This window comes from Schistocerca serialis, chromosome 5 (assembly GCF_023864345.2).
Source record: "Schistocerca serialis cubense isolate TAMUIC-IGC-003099 chromosome 5, iqSchSeri2.2, whole genome shotgun sequence".
Taxonomy (NCBI): Eukaryota; Metazoa; Arthropoda; class Insecta; order Orthoptera; family Acrididae; genus Schistocerca; species Schistocerca serialis.
The window spans coordinates 236640224-236663254 of NC_064642.1; the positions used below are offsets into that span (position 1 = coordinate 236640224).

A 23031-nucleotide genomic window follows, 5' to 3' on the forward strand; every position below is an offset into this window, starting at 1 on the left:
ATTGAAACCAAGGCTGAATCATCCCTGTGGAAACTGCCTGAAAGGCCAAGAATGAAAAAAAATCTCAACAATTTTGATCACATATAAAGGTTCTTCTCACTGTCTTTTTATTAAATAGGATAGTACCTCATGAGTTCCTGCATTATGGTTGTATGGTCAATAAGGAAAACAACCTGGAAGATATGCACCATTTGCATGAAGCAATCCAACAAAAATGACCAAAATTTTGGCACTATCAGTCATGGAAATTGTATCACTATGATGTTCTCACTCAAATCTCAATTCTTGTTCCTGATTTTTTTGGCAAAAAAACCAACAGTTATTTTGCCCAAGCCACCTTATTCACCAGACATGGCCCCTGCAACGTATTGCTATTCCTGAGGCTGAAGAGAACCATGGACAGACGTCATTTTGACACCATTGGTGAGACATATACAAAATTTCTGAAAGAGTTGAAAACCGTAATGGAAAATTAGTTCCAGTAGTGCTTTCAAGATTGGAAAATGTGATGGCACATGTGTATTACAATTAATAAATGAATGTTGGTTGAAATGCAAGATCCCACATCCTTGGTATACAGCAGAAGTAATCTCTCTTTTCAAAAAAGGGAAACCTAATGACTGTAAAAACTGTCATGGCATAAGTCTTCTAAACACTGGCTACAAACTATATTCAAAGATCATCAATAATGACAGAAGAATATTATGAAGCTATTATTTCTGAAGAACAAAATGGATTTTGATCAGGTCATTTATGCACAGACAATGTGTTTGTAATTAAAAACATCACAGAGAATGTAATATATAAACCAATATGGCCTTTATTGCCCTTGAGAAGGCCTTTGACCGTGTGAGCTGTGATAGCCTATGGAAGGTTATGTCTGAATGCAGATATCCCTATCATCTAATAGAGGTAATGAAAAGGCTTTACAAAGCTACACACACTGTAATAAACACAGTTAGGAATCAATTTGAACAAATAATTATAGACCAAAGTGTCGGACAAGGATGTGGACTACCACCTACCCTTGTTAATATCTACACTGACTTCATTCTTCACAAATGGAAATGTAAAGTAAACAATGGAAATAAGGTAATGAATGAGGAATACCTGAATGTACTATTGTTTGCTGATGGCATTGTTATTATTCAAAAGAATGAAGATGATCTCCAAAGATCAGTATACCAGCTAAACAAATTGTAAGAAGTACAACTTTAAAATTTTTAGTAACGAAACAAAACTAATGGTATTCTGAGAAAAATTTCCAGTCAGACCAAAAATTGATTGGATAATTCAGTTTTAGGACAAGTGTCTCAAATCTCCTATTTAGGCTGTGCTATAAGTTTTGATTTGGACCCTGATATTGAAAATAAAATACACAAATTCCAACTTGTCCGTGGTACCATGTACCATTAGCAGGACATTGGACCATAAAGTACAAAAAGAAACCATCATGAAATTCTATAAAGCAGTGGTGGTTCCATTGTTGTCCTGTGGAAGCAAAATCTGGGTTACCACAACAACAACAACAAATCAAACAGCAGAGATGAGGTTTCTAAGAAAGATGAAGAGCTGCATAAGAGGAGATATGACCAGAAATGAATATATTTGAACAAATTAAATGTTTTCAGCATGAATGAAAAAAATCAAAAATATTGTGAAACAACAGGTCATGAGAATGACAGGTCACATAATTCCTCAGAAGATCCTGAACTACAAGCTGAATGGGAAAAGATATGTTGGAAGACCTATAAAAAGGTGGGAATGATTTTGTTTGTGAGTCAGAACAGGCAACAGCCTCATCCTTGAAAGGAATAAGACAATGATGATGATGATGATGATGATAAGTGTATTACATCTGAAGGACATTATTTTGAAGGGACAAAGTTGATGTTGATGTATGTATCAATAAAAATACTTTAAGAAAAACAAAAATTCCCATTACTTTTTGATCACAAATCATATATAGGCCAAATAATTCCCATTGTCACTAAGTGTTTTGCATAGAACATTTGTGACATAAAACAAAGGGAGCTGGAGAAGTCAGCCTAGCTCTACACAATCTAGGACACTGGCAAACAATTTGAATAGATGGAGACCTTGGCTCAGAAACATATTAGGGCATGGTGACAGACTTTGGACGCCAAATGAAAACAAAGATAGCTGACACTTACAGGGAGGCAGGAGCAGAAGTTTCAAATACAGTGTTTCCCCTTCTCCCACACAACATCTGTCAGTCTCACAGGGGATGGACCGCTGAAAACTGCACAACTCACTTTCCCACACATGCATCAATTTGGCTCTTTTCTGAAAGGTTCTAGTGTTGCATCACCTAAGTAAGCACAATGCAGTGCCTAGGCCAGAAATTAGCCATGTTTACTCCCGAAGATATTGGTGGAGACACTTGAAAGCTCAAGAATTTTATTTTAAATTATGTGGCTTGAAACTGAAGAGTTTACTCAAACAGTTTTCCAAGTTATCTTTTTGCTATTCATGCAAATATAAAAAATTACATTCAGAAACATGTTAAAGTCACAAAGTGAGAGACAGTCTGACCACTACTTGCCTTCAGGAGGCATAAATCCCCAGAAAACTGATAGAAACATCGTGCATGCAACGTGTCCCGGGAGCAGTGGTCAATAATCAGGGATATACAGGAACGATTATTCAAAATAAAGAAGTCTAGTAAACGTGGGCTCAACAATGCATACCTTAAGAGCTGTGAGCAACAAATCTCATGCTCTTAGCTCTCCATATTTTGAGAGGATAGCATGAATCAAAACAAGGAAAAAAATTTTCAGTTAATATGGGCTCTAAAGTGTATACCTCAAGAGCAGTGAGCACTTGATGATTTCGCTGCTGTAAAATACGTCGTTCTACTGAACAAGTGCTCATAACTAATAATTTATACATTTTAGTGCTGATGTTTACTAGACTTTTTTGCTTCAGATTGTACTTCCGGTCATATCCCTGAATACTGACCATTCCCCGTGGGACACCCTGTATTTTCATCATGTAAATCAGTGTACTGCAAAAGTAAACAAATCACATTTCATGACAACATGATTTAATATTGTAATGAAAGGTGACTGAGCAAAATAAATTATACGTTTGCTTCTTGCAATAAATGTAGAAGCTGTTAATTTGTCATAAATTTGGAAATTTAATAATCTTTACTTAAATTTTATTGCCTGAATTAGAACTTATGACATCTCCTAATTCTTTCAGATCCCTGTCGCTACCTGAAGGGAGCATGGTCAGAATGTGACCCAAAAACTAACATGAGAACTCGTACTCTAACACTGAAGAAAGGTGACCAAGCAGCATGTGAGCAGACAAAGACAATTCAGAAAAAGTGCAAAAAAGGTGGGTTGTGTTAAGGAGCACAGTTTGTCACCGTGTTACTACAGTTTATCCATCTCTGTTGTTTTGTGCTTTGTCTTTGGGAAAAGCAACAAATACCATGACAAAATGTAATTTTTATACATTGCATTGCTTCATTATTTTTACTGAGTATATCCTAATACAAAAGTAATTTTAATACAGACTAATTTATGTTTTACAGTGTACCTAAAGAGCCCAAAAAGTAATGAAATTAGACATGCCCAAAGCTGTATAAGTGTGCATGAAATTTTCTGTTGAAATAGTGCTGTGCTGGATTTAAGCTTGTTATGTGGTCTGAATGAGTACTGCTGCTGAATCTTCCTTTCCATTAAATGATACCTAGCACGGGCTTCTCTTGAATGCTGCATTTTTTAACTGTCATGGCCAAGCTTATGACTTTAAACCAAGCAATTTCATCACTGCATTCACAACTCTGAAGTTCATCCTCTAGGTTTCTTATTTGCCAAATAAATATATCAACAGTAACAGAAAATAGTGTCTATGTTCTAACAGTTATTCCTTGAATTTTATATGTTCTTGACTCCCTCTTAAGTGGACCACCAAGCACTGCATGCCTGGAACAAGAACATCATTGCTCCTGTGTAATATAAGGTTGACGTATAAGCATTTGAAATAAAAACTGAGTCTTAGTACGATTAGATAACTAAATTATATACCATCCTGCTTGAGAGTTGGTGAATATTGATTCCATTTACATATGTCCCAAATAAAATAGATAAACTGATGTGAGAGCTGTTAAAAAATACTGTCACTAAGAGAACACATTCCACATGTCAAAATGAAGATGCACAAAAGTAATCTGAGAGCAATTTCATTTTATTTCCATTTGTCTCTGTGTCAACATCAGCAAATTTTCAGCTGTTTTGCTCTCTTTCGCGGATTTAAGGAGAAAGGTAAGAGTGCTGCACATGGCAGAGTCATTTGACCTCATTGGCAACAGACTGCTTGACCATCATACAAGACAAGACATTTTGCACATCATCCTTTGGTCTACAGTATCTTTAAGAGAGTATTTGTATTTGTACTAGGGATATCATCAATAAATGCCAGCAGCTTAGCAACCTCACTGCTTTCTGTGAATCTGCATATAATGTCACATGCCACAACAGCATTACATCATGGGCCAAAGTCAACATCTCTATACTCTCTGATTCCTGTGCCAAAGCCAAAGTCTGTGTCCCTGGAACCATATATCATTAAGTAAGCAAATATGCTGAAATCATGCATTGCAGTTCATGCTTTCCTTGATTATAGACAATGGTTGTTAGAGGATTAGTTCTTAAAACACCAGAAGTGATTGACATGCAGCAGCATATGTCACACTCTAATAACATTATATTCTAAGTGAGTGATTAACAAACTTTCCTGAATACAGATTAAATAAAAGACAAAAATATCAGAAGAGGTCAATTTGCAACTTTTTTAGTAATGAAAAGCTTCAAGAGCAAATTACATTAAATTTTGAACCATATGTTCAAATTACGAGAACTGTGGCTATGATCATGATCATAGAGGTAATAAATAAATAAAATTGCCACAGGCTGGAATATATCTTACTGGGGCTGTCTCTGGTCCATGGACTATAGTTTGCCCATCCTTACACCTACACCTATATCTGTACCCTGCTAGCCACTTTATGGTATGTGGCAGAGGATAAGTCCAGTACCGCTGTCATTTCCTCTCTTCCCTGTTCTGTTCATGAGTGCTGCATGGGAAGAACAACTTCTGGTAATTCTCTGTATGAGCTCTAAAAAATTTGATTTTCTCATCATAGTCATTTCATGGGACATAAGTGGGAGGAAGTGATATGTTTCCCAGCTAACACATTCTCTCAGAGCAAACCTCTCCATTATGAACAACTCTCTTTTGTGGCATTTGCCACTGGAGTTTGGTGAGCATATCCCTAAATTTCTTGTATTTACCTAATGATTCCATGTGAGACACACCACTCTTTGTTGGATCTTCTCCATCTTTTCTGTTAATCCAACCCTTTAAAAGTCCCAGATTGATGAACAATACTCAGGAATTGCCTGAATGAGTGTTTTGTAACATACTTCTTTTGTGATGAATTACACATACTTGAGATTTTTTCAATGAATCTCAGTCTGGCATCTGCCAATGCTGTAATCAAACAGTAATGTAGCTCTTCATTTGTTTACATGCAATACAATACATTTATTTATGTTCAGTGAACTGTGAACCGTGCACCAGTCGTCGATCTGCTGCAGGTTTTTCTAGCTTCCTATAGACAATGGCATTTTCTGAGAACAATCTCACAAAGCTTGTTATTTTATGCACTAGATCATTTAGGTAAGCAGTAGGAGAACTATAACATTCCCTTGGGGTTCTTCCCATGTTACTTTTACACCTGATACTTTCATCCAATTAACAATGACCTGTTGAGTTATATCTGCTAGGAAGTCCTCAATCCAGTCACAGATAATGTCGGCTATGTGGTAAGCTCATATTTTGTTGTCTAAATGACAGCACAAAACTGTATCAAATGCTTTTTGTAAGTCAAACAACATGGCATCAACAAGAGCACCAGAGTCTATGGCATTTTTAATCTCTTGGATGGACAGGATGAGCAGAGCTTCACAAGATCTCTGTTTGCAGAATCCATGTTGGTTTTTATACACCAGATTTTGCACTCTCCACAAAGGTAATACTGTGTGAATATAAACATATTGCATAATTCAACAATAAACTGATGTCAATGGGACTGGTCTATTATTATGCACTTCCACCAGATGACCCTTTGGTGACAGGGTCTTACTGTGCTTTTTTCTAGTTCCTTGGTACCCTTTGTGATTCTAGCAACCTTTTATAAACTGCTTGTACAAGGGGACAAGTTCTTTTGCGTTATCTGCATAGAATCTCACAGGTATCTTGTCCAGTCAAGGTGCCTTTCCACAGTTGTACAATTTTAGTTGATTTTCTATTCCATGATCATCTATCCCAATATATGCTATTTAGGTGTCTGTGAAGTGACTAAAAGGAGGAACCATATTATGATCTTAAACCAAATATACTATTTCATCCTTCCCTCTTCCTCTCCCATTTCAATGCCAATATGGTCACTGAACATCTGAATAGATGTTTCAGTGTGCTTAATGATTTGATACAGACTAAACTGTCAGCATTTTTAATCAGATTGACTAGCTAAATTGCAGTTTCAAATTCATTGAAAATGTCTTGAACTGGTCTCCTTACACCCTTTTTGAACTTGTTCAGATTTCGTTTGTCAACAAGGCCTTTACTGCATAGAAATGTGTGGTGAAGCACTCTTTGCTTTCATAGCAACTTTCTAACTAGGTTACTGAACCACTGCAGGTCTTTCCAATCCCTTATAGCCTTGCTCAGATCTACTGGCCAAAGGTGTATTGTACAATGCTCCCGAATTTTATCTGTTAGTGCTTCACATCTACATTCCTGGAGCTGAATACCTAATGTTGACTGCTCATTTACTTTGCAATTTGTTTGTTGCCACTTTTGCTAAGTACAAATATTTTCCTACCTTTATTAATGTTCCCTGTAACACATGTAATTAGTGATTTCACATCCATGTTAATTTATTTAAAATTTTAGGTGTGATAATTACTAGCATGCTCTCATGAGTTGGGTTATTCTTTCAGAAGAAGAAAAAGAAAATATTTAGAACAATCTCTCACAAGCCCATCTCTGGCATCACTTTTATCCACATTACTCTTCCATTCTATAGCTGGCAAATTGAAGTCTCTTCTATTATAATAGCATGAACAGAAAAGCAATAGTGTTCTCCAGATTTACTCTGAAATGCTCTGACACTACAGTTTCTGATACCTTGTGGTCTATGAAAACATCCAACTATCATAAGGAATTTTTTCCTCTGCAGCAGAATGTACACTGATATGAAACTTCCTGGGAGATTAAAAGTGTGTGCCAGACTGAGACTTGAACAGGAATCCCAAATTTGAATCTCAGTCCAAAATACAGTTTTAATCTGCCAGGGAGTTTCATATCAGTGCACAGTCCACTGCAGAGTGGAAAATTCAGTCTGCAAACATCCCCCAGGCTGCAGCTAAGCCATGTTTCCCCAATAACCTTTCTTCCAGGTGTGCTAGTCCTGTAAGTTTTACAGGAGAACTTCTGTGAAGTTTGCACACGTATTTGGGTAGTTCAGTTGGTAGAGCACTTGCCTGCAAAATGCAAAGATCCTGAGTCTGAGTCTTGGTCTGGCATACAGATTTAATCTGTCAGGGAGTTTCATCCAGTTACCATGTGTGATCTGTCAGTGATGCTTACGTTCATTCACTCAGCTTATTTAACATTTGAAATCTGTAAGAACTTCATTAGATACTGTAGAGTTAGATACTGTGGTGCATAATCTATCCATGTGATATGTATCCCAGTCTTAATTTAGGATTATACCGCTGTTCACTTCCAGTTTCAAGTAGTTTTCTATTCCGAATATTGCGTTGGCACTGTTCACCTTTAACAAGTGAAATGAATTCTGTGATGATGTTCTGTGGGTGCACCTGCAATTTGCTGTTAACAAATTAACATCTTCTCATACTGATCAACAGAGAAAAAAGTTATTCTCTGAGCGTAACATGGCTCATATTTTTCCCAATATTGCACATAATGCATCATTAACTCCATGGGGAAGGGGGGAGTGGGTTTCATTTAATGTGGGGGTGGGGGAAATTATATGTGGATGTAACATATGCTATTCTACCTGATTAGCACTCATACCTGATCTATTGATGGGGGCCCTACAATTCTCAGATTATTAGTGAGGCTCAAGAACTTTGTTCCTGTGATCACTGCAAAATCATCAGAGCCTCTGATTTAAAGCTTCCAGTTCATGTCATACCAGAGGACCCTGATTTGTTCTGGGTATGTTGCTGCAAACAGTGAGCCATGAAATGCTAGTTGCTCCTAGTGCAGTCAATAGCTGACAGCAGAGTCTCTTTCACATCTCAGATGTGACCTCCTGACAAGCACATCCAGTGCTTACTGGCCCTTTTTCATGAGCTGCTTGCTATTTTGCTGGTAGGTTCTATTACCCACATAATGTTGGGGCTTCCAATGACCAGCATATGAACCCTCTGTGCTTGCTGACATGTGACAGGAAAACTGGTTATTGGATCAACAGGCAATGCCCACCATGCTGGCTTTGATGTGTAATCAACACTGGGCAGCTCTTCAAACCTGTTGTTAAGATGTGGGGGGGATATCCACATGGCCAGTTCCCATTTTTGTGTTCTTTCCAAAGGTATATGAATCCAACTCTGTCCACCACTCACCTATCAGTGAGGATAAACTGATAAGATGCTTCACATCAGAAAAGACAGTGTCATCGTGTTTTCCAGAGAATTCCAGCAGCCACAGAAGTGCATGGCAGCAGCCTGAAGTCTGTCAGCTGTGGCAAATGCAGCTCCTACTGTTTCTAGACAGCAACCAACTCACCATGTATCAGCACACAACAAGCACACTTTCCATCCATTTGCTAAAAGGATAAATCTACTAACAAGTGCAGTCAGAAAGCAACTAAAAAACAACAAGCAGACTAAGCAAGTAGTCAAATTAGCACCATAAGCAGTGGAAACATACACGGGTAAAACTATGATAAGCACAAAATATGAATAATAATAACAGGAATTGCCTTTGGTGTCATTAAAATGGTGCTGAAAGCTATCCCAGTGAGCAGTATCACAAAAGCCAAAAGTGCAAGCTATATACAGGGTGTTTCATAATTCACATTACACACTTCTAGAGGTTGTAGAAGGGACTTGGTAGATAATGTTTTACACAGGAACCCATGTCTGGAAACGTCACCCAGTGATGCTACAGAGCAACAAAGTTATAGGTGCCAGTACCTGTAAACGTATGTATAAACAAGTAGAGTCAGTGGCAATGTTATAAACTTTCTAGGATGATGGAGAAAGATAAATATATCAATTTGAGGCAAGGGTCCCTGTACAAGAAACAAACGGATTGAAAACTATAAAAGAAAACTGTTCTGGTACCTCCGACAGTAGAATGCATGTACTGGTACTGTTGTTGCTAAGATTGTAGGGTAGAAACCTTTCAGAGGTGTTAGTAAGCATCAAAACAAGAAAAAATGTTTGGTAAACATGGGCTCTAAACTTCACACCTTAGGAACTATGAGCACTTGTTCAGTAAAGAAGATGTGTTTCACAGTAGCAAAGATGAACATGTGCTCCTAGGTCCTCAGTTATGAATTTTAGAGCCCACATTTACTGGACATTTTTTCCATGTTTTGATCCATACTACCAACTCTGAAAGCTGCCTATCCTACAATCTCAGCAATAACAGTGTTCCTTTGTCAGAGGTATGAGAATGGTTTTCACTTATAACTTTCAACTCATTTGTTAACAGTACCAATATCCTTATCTCAAATCGATACAGTTATCCTCCTTCATCATTCTAAAAAGTTTGTAGCTTCATTACGGACTCAACTTGTATATTCATATATTTTCAGGTGCCGGTTCTATAACTCTGACACTCCATAGTGTCCTTGGATGACGTTTCCAGACATGGGTTCCTGTGTAAAACTTGATCTACTAAGTCCCCTCTACAGCCTCTAGACGTGTGTAACATGAATTGTGAAAAACCCTGTACATGCATTTGTTCACTGAACACAATTACTCAGCACATAAGAAGACAACCTAGCTAAAAATTATAATTTGGCAGCTGAAATGATCTGAGATTGAAATATTGCACAAAAGTACAAGTTACATTATTAAGCCTTAAGATCCAGTACTAGATTTTATGAAGGTGATATTCAGTTCACAAAACTCAGATTTATTATGGGCTTTCAACACTTTTCACTCCATCATCAGACCTCCTCCAAAGTACAGACTTTCTTATTTGGTTCCAATGCTGAATGACATCTAACACTCTTTTGGACTACATTTATGCTAAAGTTGACCATTTGCCTACTACAAATCTTATTGCTTGTCTCATTTCATATTTCTTTGCAAATTTACACCTAGATATTTTATCAGCATGACTGTGTTCAGCTGTGCACCACAAATGCTGTATTTGAACATTACAAGATTATTTTTCCTGCTCATCTGCAGTAACTTGTATGTTTCAACATTTAGAACAAGCTGCCATTCATCACACAAAATAGAAATTCTATCAAAGGCACCCTGTATGCTTCAACAGTTTTCCAATGATGACACTTTCCCATATACAGCAGCATCATCAGGACATAGTCACAGGTTGTTCTCACCCTAAGCCCCCTTAGGCCAAGTGCTTAGGTCAAGTGCTTAGACACATGCAAGTAATTCAGTCCTTTTTGTACAGTTGAATGGAGATGGCAGGCATAAGGGGTATAATTGGCAATGATATTACAGAGTTGGTTTCAGAAGGTACTGAGGATGAAGAAGAGTTTACATGTGAGAGTGAGCAAGAACTATCTTTTTGTCAAAGCAGTCATAAATCCCTGGTAATGTGAAATTAGAAATGAAGAAGAAAGACACAATAATGTGTAGTCTACCAGATTTTAATGACAGGTTTTTCCTGATGTTGGTCATATAAAGTTTCCATTGTCACTCCAACAACAGGGGTTCATGATTCCTGCAGGTGGCCAAACAACAACTGAACTTGAATCTTCCCAGCTCTATTTTATGGATTGCTTTATTTGTGAAATTGTAACCATAACAAATGTGTTGGCAACAGAAAAATACAAACGGTGGCTCCACTAACAAAAAATTCATTGTGGCATTCATGGAAAAAAATGTTTCATCAGAATAAATGAAGACATTTCTTGGTGTAATACTGAAGATTACTCTGAATTTGAAAGAAGAATTAGGTGATTATTTTAATAATGATCAGGTAATGTGAACTCCATTTTGCAATGATGTTTTATCTCTTCTCTGAGTTTTTCAAATATCAGTTAACCTTGTTCCCCATACAATATAAATAGCAGCTGGAAAAATATCCTTGGCAAAAAACTCGGGAGGAGAATGGGAAAGATTTAATCATGTCCCACCATTCCTATAGGTTGGCTTGTCACTTTATTTGTCACTGTTTGCACACGTGTTGGGCCATATGAAATTCAATACTCCTCCATACCAAAACATACATGACTGGAACACTATTTTTGAACTTATATGTTTAAATATATTGAAGTATGAGACACAGCACATGTTTATTTGTTCAGTTGTATCATTGCATATTTCAATACGAGGAAGCTCATAATAGGGTTTGAAATGTGACTGCAGTATTACATTAATAAGATGTTGTATAAATATAGTGATTCACTATTGGTGAAATGGGTGTAAATCAGTGTCTTCTTAATTTAGCAGCCTTAAAAACTGCTGTGGTTTTGATTTACTGTTTTGTTGTTTTGTTATGTTGTGTAGTTGAGTGCAATAACAGAATTGTAGTAAAAGGCAATATTAATGGTTGCCCATTCTTGCTGCAGCCTGCCGTTATGAGAAAGGCACATGGAGCGAGTGTTCCCCCCAAAACCAAATGTCACGGAGTGACACTCTTAAGGCCAACAGTGACCCCTCATGTGAACAGAGCCGACAAATAACTAAGAAGTGTAAAAGCAAAGGTGCTAAGGCTGGAAAAGGTAAATCACACAAAGTATCTTGCAGATCTAACATACAGATAAGGAAAATAATCTGTATCTAATCTAAGGTGTCTGTGTCAGATAAGAGAAGTAATTAAATATTTCTAAAAGACAAGACAGCATACAATGTTCTTGCCACATTAATTCGTGAATATCACCGCAAGAAAAAATAAATAACATAGTTGCAACTCTTTATACAATGTGTAGCTTGTATACAGTGAGCAATTGGTCTGTTAACTTAGAGGCTTACTAAATTAGCACTGAGAAATATTATTTCAACTGATGGTATCATAATATACAAGTTTGCAATGTATCTTGCAGAGCAATCAATCCATTACTGTGCAAACATTTACGTTTACATCCTTTTGATACCAGTGAATAGCCATACATTTTAAACTATCAGACTGTTTTCTGATCTCTGCAAAAGCTTGTCAAATGGGATTACATTTGTCTTCATTCATTGATAGTATTTTCGGAGGTAAATTGGATGTTATGAGAAGATTAAGCTTCTATTTTTAAAAGTTTTATTTAAGATAACCTACAGCACTGTTGCATTAATGAAGCCATACTCATACAACAGGAATATTGTATGTAAATAGCAGTAATATCAACATAGATTAATACAGTTAATCTTAACAACAGTCTGTGCAAGTAATCACTACATCTTTACTCAACAATACATGCAACAACAAAATACAGATTTTAGAAGTCTTGGAGTCAAATTATTGGAAAAAAGGCAGTTTGCTATAACCACGAATAACTCCAATAACAGTGATTGTGATAGTTGAATTAATAGGTACCTATACAAACACAAATAGGAAATAGGGATAAATAGCATGATAGTATTTTATAATTAGTAGTGCACTCCAGCCAGCTCTCTCTCTCTCTCTCTCTCTCTCACTCTCACTCTCACTCACACACACACACACGCACACACACACACACACACACAAAATGTGTGTGTGTGTGTGTGTGTGTGTGTGTGTGTGTGTGTGTGTGTGTGAGAGAGAGAGAGAGAATTTTTTAAGACTGAAGGAATTTGCTTCCCAATTTAATGCCCTTCAAAATATTAAAATAAAGATAATTTAGTTATTTTAGACTTAGTACTTATATATGTTTTGCATGGAATGCATGTGCACATAGCTTGAATAAAAATTGAAATATTTCCTTTTATCTTAATAGCATACCCTGGAACGCTTTGCTTTTCTTGATGCCAGTGCACGATGTAAGAAAACAATTGTGATGTTTTTAAAAACAAAGTTGTTTTATCTCAGAGTAATGCTCATCTGAAAGTAAATAACTGTTTCCAGAATGAATCTTTCATTCTGCAGTGCAGCATTCAATTTCATGAAATTTTCATCCAGATTGAAACTGTGTGACAGACCGGGACTCAAACCTGCAACCCACCTTATGTGGGCAGTGTTCTTACTAGCTGAGCTATTTAGGCATGACTATGACCCATCTTCAGAGCTTTTCTCCTGGCAGTACCTCTCCCCTACTTTACAAACTTCATGATAGTTATCTCATGGAGCGTGAACTCCCAGACTAAAGGATATTGCAAAGAAATGGCTTAACCACAGCCTAACATATTATTTTCAGAGTGAATATTTCACTCTGCAGCAGTGTGTGCACTGTGGTGAAACTTCTTGATAAATTAAAACTGTGTGGTTGTTTCAATCTGCCTGAAAGTTTCAAACAATTGTTGTTGTTCAAGTAGTAACTTGTGAATGCTTCTAAGTAGGGCAATAACTTTCAGTTCAGATGTTCGTTTGTGAATCAGAGCCATAATTCCAAAACCTTTGTCTGAAGCATGAGTAAGTAATGAATGAATTCAGTGAAGACATTCAGATCTATTCACTAGTAAAATATGGTAAGTGAATAGCTCTAATGATATGACATAGGAACATTATATTCGCATGTGGAAGTGAATGATAGTGACATCTGTTGATTTCGAGTGAGATACTGTGGACAAAGCAGAAACTATATACTAAGCATGAAAACACTATGCCAATAGCAGAATGACATAAAAACTATGTGGTAGATTAAAAGTATGTGTCCCACTGGAGCTCAAACCCATAACTTGATCTTATGCCGCCAGTGCTCCCCCCCCCCCCCCCCCCTCCCTTTTCACAGCTCCTCTCTTCTTCTCACTTTTGTGAAATGTGTAAAGATGGAATTATATAGCAGTTAGACACATATTAAGAACCATTACTCATTAATATGGCAATTATTCATTAGAATAATGTTTTAATTTGAAAAATAATGAATTATATAAATACATGTCAGTTTATCCTGACACAGTCTTATCAAATCTCTAAAATTCTAATAGATGGTTGGATTATCTACAGGCCAAAATTACACTCTGTGTAAAATTTCAACTAGTTTGGCTGTAATGCCTCCATAACTGCAACTGCTGAAGGTTTAGCTAGTTGAAGGTTCTTCCAGAAAAGTTGTTCATACTAACATGTTACCCAGAGTATCAGTCAGCTGTAGGAAACGTTATCTGTTACAATATAATTGGCTACATTTGTGTATTTACAGCCTGTGATTCATAAACTGGAACACTGTAATGCATGCTGGAAGGTACAGTTAACTGCATATTTATTTATATTGACAAACCTGTCAGTATTAAATGCTGTGTGTGTTCCATGTCTCCTCATAAACCACTGGATCAATTTCAATCAAATGTGGTGCACATACTACAGGGTGTCACACTCAAAAGAAGCCCCACAAACAAAAATTTGGTTAAATTACACTTGAAGATTTTGCATAAAAAAACAGGAAATGAAATGAAATTAACATGTTGTACTGTGTTCATGGGGAAATAGAAATGAATCACAAAAAGTTCTGGAAGTGACCACTGTCAACTTGTAAACACTGTTGACACAATGCTGTAGTTTCTTGAATGTCACTGCCAGGACCTTTGAGCTACTGCCTGGATTTCACAGATGAGGATCTCTTGTAATCTTCCAAGTTGTGTGGGTTGTTCCTGTATACCTTTCCAGAGGAAAAAGTCAGGTGGTTTTAATTAAGGTGACCTTGGGGAGCTACAGTCCTTTCAAAAACACTCTGCTGGGGAAAAATGATTCAATCTCAGCCACTTGAGATGTGTGGCATGTGGCACCATCCTGTTGTTACCAGCCAAGGGTAAGTTCTTCATTATCCAACTGGTTCATAAATTCCCAAGACATTCTGATGTAAACTGCATTTGTAGATTAAAAAAAAAAGAAAAAGAACAGGTACGAAGATGCCACACGGTGATACTGAACAGAACATGTCAGTCTTTTGTGAATGCAGAGATTGGTGGACCAGTGCATGTGGATTTTCATTATACTACAAATGTGTATTTGAGAGTTTACATAGCCAGAGAAGTGAAACCACATCTCATCACTCAAGCATGTGTACTGCAATATTCTTGGCCTATGAGCAATAAATTGCTGAAATCAATGGCAAAATGTAATGTGTCTCTATCTTTGTCATTGACATTCAGTTTGTGAACAACTGTAAACCTGTATGGATACATGCTAGCTTTCTTCACAGCTCTGTGACATGTGCTCCATCACATTCCACATTCCTAAGATAAACACTAATCAGACTATGCAGGAGACACCAGTAATCATTTCACGTCAGTCACTTTTCCTTCTGATAATGGCAGCTGTCCCCCACCCGTGAAGACCCAGCACCATTCTAGTGCTCTCCATGTTGTTCAATAACTTCTGCATGCAGCATTTACACAGTATATGCTGATCACCAAACCGTTCAACAAACATTACTGACATGTCTTGATGGAACCAGTAATTTAATATTGTTTTATGAGAAAGATGTGCTCTTCGACACAATAGCAATTGCAATTGCCACTAAACATTAAACACTGAGCTCCAGCTATAGCTATGCATGGAAACACACTGTTGCATCGAATGATGTTCCAAGAGTGCAGTGTTGCCACATCAGACATCACAAATTACATGGTGAAGTTCCACCGAAATTGCTAAACATGTTTGTGGGGCCTCTTTTGAGAGGAACATCCTGTAATTACTGTGTGGGAAGAAGTACTGTCCTGATAAGACCCATCTACCTCCCACAGAGATGTGGGTGGGTGTGAAAAGGTCTGGTAACCCCATGACATCTAGGCTGCCCTGCATGACAAGTTTGTTATGAGGATGAGGAGGACAGAGAAAGAGAGGAGGGTGAGATGGACAGGTAGATGTGGGAGTAGGAGATGGATAGAGAGAGGGGGGAGGAGGAAGTGAACAGACAGTGAGGAGGATGAGGACATAGAAGGGGAGAAGGAAGAGGGAGAGGAGGAGATGGACAGAGCAAGGGGGAGGATGAGATAGTCGGAGAGAAGTGGGAGAGAAGGAGATGAATACAGAGAGATGGGAAAAGGAGATGGACAGATAGAGTTAAGTGGGGGAAGGAGATGGTCAGAGAGAGGGAGAGGAGGATATGAACAAAGAATATGGAATGGACTGAGGGGAGAAGCCGATCCACAGACAGAGGGGGGGGGGGAAGTCAGGGATAGAGAGAAGGAGGAGGAGAGTTATGGACTATATGTCCTGTTTCCATCAGCAGGCAAAGCCATTGTTTAAAAGGCTAGTATATAATATATCCACTATTAATATTGTATGATTATATTTTCATTGGCTTTGATTAAAACATAAAATTTTACATGTATGTGTAATACCAAAATGTATATGGTGTTATTTTTCACTTCAAAAACACATACACACTGTTACATATAATAATGAAATTTGATTTCAGCTTTGGTACAGTTTGTAATGAATTTTGTCTGTAAATTGGAGAATAAGATTTTTTTGTGGAGAGAGGTGAATCAGTATTAGGTACCTGCAAGATCTTGCAGAGGGGCAGGCTGACTGGAACGCATTTAATGGAATAAGTGACTAAGTGAAAGATATAGGCAATCATTCAGAATTAGCTGCAAAAGGAGAACTCCTGTAATAGCAGCTGAAATTGTAGTTAAAAACACCAGTGGAAGCTATCATAAATATGAGGAGTCAGGTAACATACTTGTGGACTACTATTAAAACAGGGATGAGTAGTCATTCTGTTAACATGTAAATATGCAAGAGACAAGGATAAATGCTCACACTTTACAGAATAAGGATATGAACAATATCTACTAATGTTAAAGACATCATTTCCACTATAAAATATTGGGAGAAAAAGCACTTCCAATAGATATTTGTTGGTGGAGTGTCAAAATATATGGTACCATAGGCAAATTAAAAGAGTTATTTTGCATGAAGTATTTGTCTCTGTTATTATTTTTATTTAACGCACCAGTTGACAAATTTCACATGACAAATAAATTAGGTGAAACTGTTTCACTAAAATGTGTTTCTCCACAGGAGGCCGACGCAACCGCCAGTAAGATATGAGAAGTAATGAGCAAGCAAGTCTTCACACCTGCACATGCAGCTGTGTGTGCAGTATTGCTGGAATGTGTGTTTGTAACAAAACTGAGGAAAACTTATGAAAAAAGAAAATACCATGAAACATAGATTCCACAATTCATCCTACATATAATTCATGAACTTACTTGTTTTATGTATGTTTGGAATATTATTGTAGTAATTAAAAATACTGCAATCTGTGCATTGTTCCCAAGCTGTAGGTAATTGATTTAAATTTTAAAATGTGCTGCCTTTGGATTATTGATAGATAGTTCATAATGCAGAAATTTCCCTTGAAATAGCACACATTAAAGTGCCATTTTGTACTACCATTTATTTCATATTTTTATGCCAGTGTTTATTTGTAGTAATTAGCAAAAGTGATGTTAGAGAATTCCTATATGTGGCATGTGTTTAGACTGTCCTATGAATCTGCTATTTGTTTTTGCTAGCTGAAATACATCAGCCATTAAAAGAGTATTAGAACCAGTTAATTGATGGATAAATTGTAATTGATTCATTTATTTACATGCTTCCCAACTGAAGCATTTTAGCAAAACAGTTTTATATGATGTTACAATAAAACTACATATTGATTGCTTGAATATTGCATTGGTAGTCATAATTGCTGTTTTTTATGAAATAAAAGCTGTTTCTTACAATGATATGTTAACTTATAATCATTAATAAATGAATTTCCTCTTTATGAATGGTCCATTAAATATGAAGAACAGGTACAAAACATGTTATGTCTAGTGACATGTTTTCAGCTCGTGCACTGTATGATCCACTGTGGATACATTAACCTCGGTTTTGTTATATCCATAATGGACTGCAATGTTCAAAGCCATTAATGTTTGAAAGTAAATAAAATAAAGAACATTTTTCTACTTTATGTGATGCATTACACATATATATGTGATATGTTTAACACAAATGGAGTAAGTTTATGAATACCAACTGCATTATATATACCGAAGATTTGATATTTAAAAACAGTTCTACTACAACTATTAATACTTGCATAGTATTCTTACTGCAGTTGTATAGTGGTCTGCTGACAGGATGGCAGTCTCTGATACATAAATAAATCGCAATACCAGATGCATGCTACCCTACCCAAAGAAAATCCTTCATTTTTCTCCCATTTGGCATGAATATACATTGTAATATGAATGTATTATTATGGTACTAATGTAGTGACTCAGTAGCTAAAAATGAAATATCTGGAACACAGTGAACAAAATTAAGCAGCAGTAAGTATTTTTTCTCTGCAGGAGTAAGATCATCTGTGTACTTGATAGTAGATATAATACAGGGGGAGTTGGGGGAGGGGGGGAGGGCATGAGCAATAGACCACAGAGTCATCATCATAAAGTCTAGTGAAAGAGCATTTTCTGGCAAGTTTTACTTGTAACATGCAGGATAGTCAGGATTTCAACCTGTAGCTTTTGAGAAAACGGTTTTTCAGAGCACTGCAATATGACACTTCTGCTACATGTTCTGTCATAAAACACACTTTTATTAGAAATTATGGTTATTTAACCCCATGTACTACTTAGAGGCTACCTGCATATTGGTGCAAGCACTTTGCAGAATTTGGACCATGATTATACTATTTCTTCTATGTTCTGTGCATATATTTTATGGCCAGTTGTTGATCCTGAAAGAGAGTACAATTTGGCATAATTTTATATAGTTATCTGTACTCTGTTGTTAGTACACCACAACACACATGGCGTATCTCCCAGCCCCCTCGCCCTACATCCAAAAGTAATGGTATGCAATCTGAAAGTGCAACATTCCACTTTGAGAATGAAAATTATGGAGGACAGGAACTAGTGGCAAGTTGAAACTTTTAGCCAGTCCAAAAGGAGTGCTCAAATAGCACAGTCAGTCACTTACAGCCCATGAAGGGTGTGGATCTAGGCTCAAATCCCACTCAGGGACACAGTTTTAACTTGTCACAAATGTTCAAAATTATAATTTTGCTGATTTTTGATTACTTATTGTTGCAAAGGTAGAACTTTGGATTTTTCAAACAACTGCTAGACATGTTTTGTATACTCTGATAATATTTAAATATTAGATGATATTAGCAAGATTTAAGCAGTACTAAATTGTAAAGCTGCTCTTTAATATGTTGGGGATGTATTTTTATTGAGACACAATACTTAGGTTACATGTAGTTTATTGCTGAACAAGTCAATGCTTTCCATTTTCTGACTGAAAATAGTGTTGTTATTAAAAGGGACTATATATTACTTTTCTGAACAAAACTTTTGTTTTTCAAAATAATAAAGGCAACTGCACAAGTAAATAATGCTAAACTTCTGTATATTTCTGGTTGCAGTAATTACACAGCTGATAAATTGAAGTTAAAGGCACAAATATAAGACAAACAATTTATGTATTGTGTTGTATGTATAATGAATGTGTGTATAATGAACTAACATGGAGAAAAGTGTAAGGACTACAAACTGACATTAATTTGTCAGTAACTAATTTCATTAAAATAAAATAATTGGCCTTTCAATCAAAATATTGTTTTACTCTCAGTATTATGCAATATAGATGTGAAGGATGTGGGAAAGTGAGGTAAAGCTTTCCTTGAATTCAAGGTTGGTTTGAACACCACATTGCTTTATTAGGTGTGATCCTATTGGAGCTGTTCCACCCTTGCCTTCTCATCAACTTTGAAGTAACTTACTATGCTAGTTGTAGGGGGACCTACAGTTTAGTGTGAACTCTGCACCATGATGCATTTGGCATTTTTCACATTACCAAATGTGAAAGAAAAATAACAAAAAATACTTGAGTCAACTGGGAATTGAACTCCAGAGCTTTAGCTTGATAGTAAGACACTTAACCGCTTAGCCACTTGTAAAATACAAGTTATATTTTAACTTACTGGCAGCATTGACCAGTGTGCATGTTTTTTTTTTTTTTTTTTTTTTTTTTTTTTTTTTTTTTTTTTTTTTTTTTTTTTTTTTTTTCAAAGGTGGAGTTTATTGTTTGTATCTTATATTTAGCTGGTGGTTCACCACGACATTTGGCCTTATGGGAAATGATAAGCCAGAAATTGTGTGCACTCGCTGTGTAGGCTTACTACACTCCTTCCCCATTGGGGAAATTGTTCACTGCAGAGATGTCTGTGTAATCATCAGAAGGGGACAACTGCTGGATCCTGGATCAGGTATGCCTTTACCAGAAAATGCAATCTGAAATGGTGCAAGCGCGTATAGGTGTGGCACCCACTCCCTCATGAGAGATCGTAACCAAGCATCATTGATTGGGGTGTCACGTTCATGAACACTCATTCTCATAAATTAAGGATAACTGCAGAATGTGGTGCCACACAACCTGGCACTACACAAAACTGGTGCTAATAGCATAGGCACATAGGGAACACACACGACACAGATCTGTAAGTCCACGGTATTGGTGATAAGTTGAGATAACCGTCCCGAAACACATGTGCTACAAAACGCCACTGTTTCCTGAGCATGTACACTGACATCAATATGGGATTTGATCACCATGCACACGTACACAGGCCGCACAACGGGTTGGCATACTCTGGATCAGGTGGTTGAGCAGCTGCTGGGGTATAGCCTCCCATTCTTGCACCAGTGCCTGTCAGAGCTCCTGAAATGTCCTAGGGGTTTGAAGATGTGCAGTGATATGTTGACCGAGAGCATCCCAGATGTGCTTGATCAGGTTTAGGTCTGGAGAACAGGCAGGCCACTCCATTTGCCTGATATTTTCTGTTTCAAGGTACTCCTCCACAATGGCAGCTTGGTGGGGTCGTGCATTATCATCCATCAGGAGGAAGGTGGGACCTACTGCACCCCTGAAAAAAGTAGACATACTGGTGCAAAATGACGTCCAGATACACGTGGCCTGTTACAGTTCCTCTGACAAAGACATTCAGGGGTGTACATGCACCAATCATAATCCTACCCCACACCATCAAACCACAACCTCCATACAGGTCCCTTTCAAGGACATCAAGGAGTTGGTATCAGGTTCCTGGTTCATGGCAGATGAAAACTCGGTGAGAATCACTGTTCAGACTATACCTGGACTCATCTGTGAACATAACCTGGGACCACTGTTCCAATGACCATGTACTGTGTTCTTGACACCAGATTTTATGGGTTCTCCTGTGACCAGGGGTCAGTGGAATGCATCTTGCTGGTCTCCGGGCTAATAAACCATGTCTGTTCAGTCGTCTGTGGACTGTGTGTCTGGATACAACTGTTCCAGTGGCTGCAGTAAGGTCACAAGCAAGGGTACCTGCAGTAATCTGTGGCCGTCTGCTGGCACTGATGGTGAGATATTGGTCTTCTTGTGGTGTTCTACACTGTGAACGTATCGTACTGTAGAGCCTGGACATGTTTTCTGTCTGCTGGAATTGTTACCATAATCTTGAGATCACACTTTGTGTAACACGGAGGGCCCGTGCTACGACCTGCTGTGTTTGACCAGCCTCCAGTCGTCCTAGTTTTCTACCCTCCATAACGTCATCAATATGTGTTCTTTTAGTCATGTTCAATGAACAGTCACCATTAGCATGTCTGAAAACGTCTGCACACTTACTCGCTGCACCGTACTCTGTCATGCACCAACATACCTCTGCGTATGTGGACCACTGCCAGCGCCACCGTGCGACGACCGCAGGTCAAATGCACCACATGGTCATACCCCAAGTTGATTTAAACCCACAAACTGCCCACCAGCGCGTTGTTTCACCATGTATCAGCATTATCCTTAATTTATGAGCATGAGTGTACATTGCAGTCAGGCACTCTATGACAGAGTCAGCAGAGACAACAAAGGGGATGGTGGTGGCAGTGGCAGTGGTGGCAGTAACAGGGGCTAGAGATGGAGGTGGCCTGGCACTAACCACCCCACCTGGAGGCGGCAGCATCCAGAATGAAGAGAGTGCAGGAGTCAAAAGGGCCACAGACTGCACTGCAGGGGCTGGTGCATATGGCAGAGGCAACACCAGGGGCAGCAGAGTCTCTGGTGCAAGGTTGGTCATGCAAGGGTGGAGCTGGTTGTACTGTTGTGGCACCAGGCCATTGGAGGTGTGCATAAAACAGAGATTGTGGCCTCAAAAGTGATGGATAGCAACAGGTATCCACTTAGGGCACTGGCCTAGCCCATGGGCCCAAACAGCAGAGCCAGATGGAACCACTGCGAAATATGTGCTGGTGGGTGGCCAGGTGTCAGCCAGAGCAGGTGATGCACTGTACAGGGCTGGTGGCTGTGAAGCTGCTTTGCCAGGCTTTGGTCACCAATGGGAGTGAACCTACCTGAGCTCAAGAACCTATCAAGGGCTTCCTAGGGAGAAGACTATGTGATGTATTTTTTTATCCATGTTTTTAAAGTACAGATCAGCTGCTCCACTTCACCGTTTGACTGTGGATGAAACGGAGGGACTGTAACATGCCAGATGCCACTCTTTGTACAAAAATTTTCAAAATCATAATAGAAAAATTGTGGAATATTGTCCATCCCAAGTGTATACAGTAATCCTTCAAAGGAAAAGATTTTTGCAAGGGCCTTGACCATAGCTCCTGTGAATGTAGATTGGCAACAAATCACATAAGG

The 23031-nt window shown here is 37.9% G+C and overlaps 1 protein-coding gene across 1 annotated transcript in view; it reads left to right on the forward strand.

The window, feature by feature from the left end:
- LOC126480760 (uncharacterized) overlaps window positions 1-18307 on the forward strand; it is a 169137-nt gene extending 150830 nt beyond the window's left edge. The window contains exons 3-5 of the mRNA XM_050104048.1: window positions 3229-3366; window positions 11846-11998; window positions 17368-18307. Of these exons, the coding sequence (XP_049960005.1) occupies window positions 3229-3366; window positions 11846-11998; window positions 17368-17390 (314 nt within the window). The 3' untranslated portion in view covers window positions 17391-18307. The remainder of the gene's footprint in view (window positions 1-3228; window positions 3367-11845; window positions 11999-17367) is intronic.
- Window positions 18308-23031: the final 4724 nt, after the last annotated feature.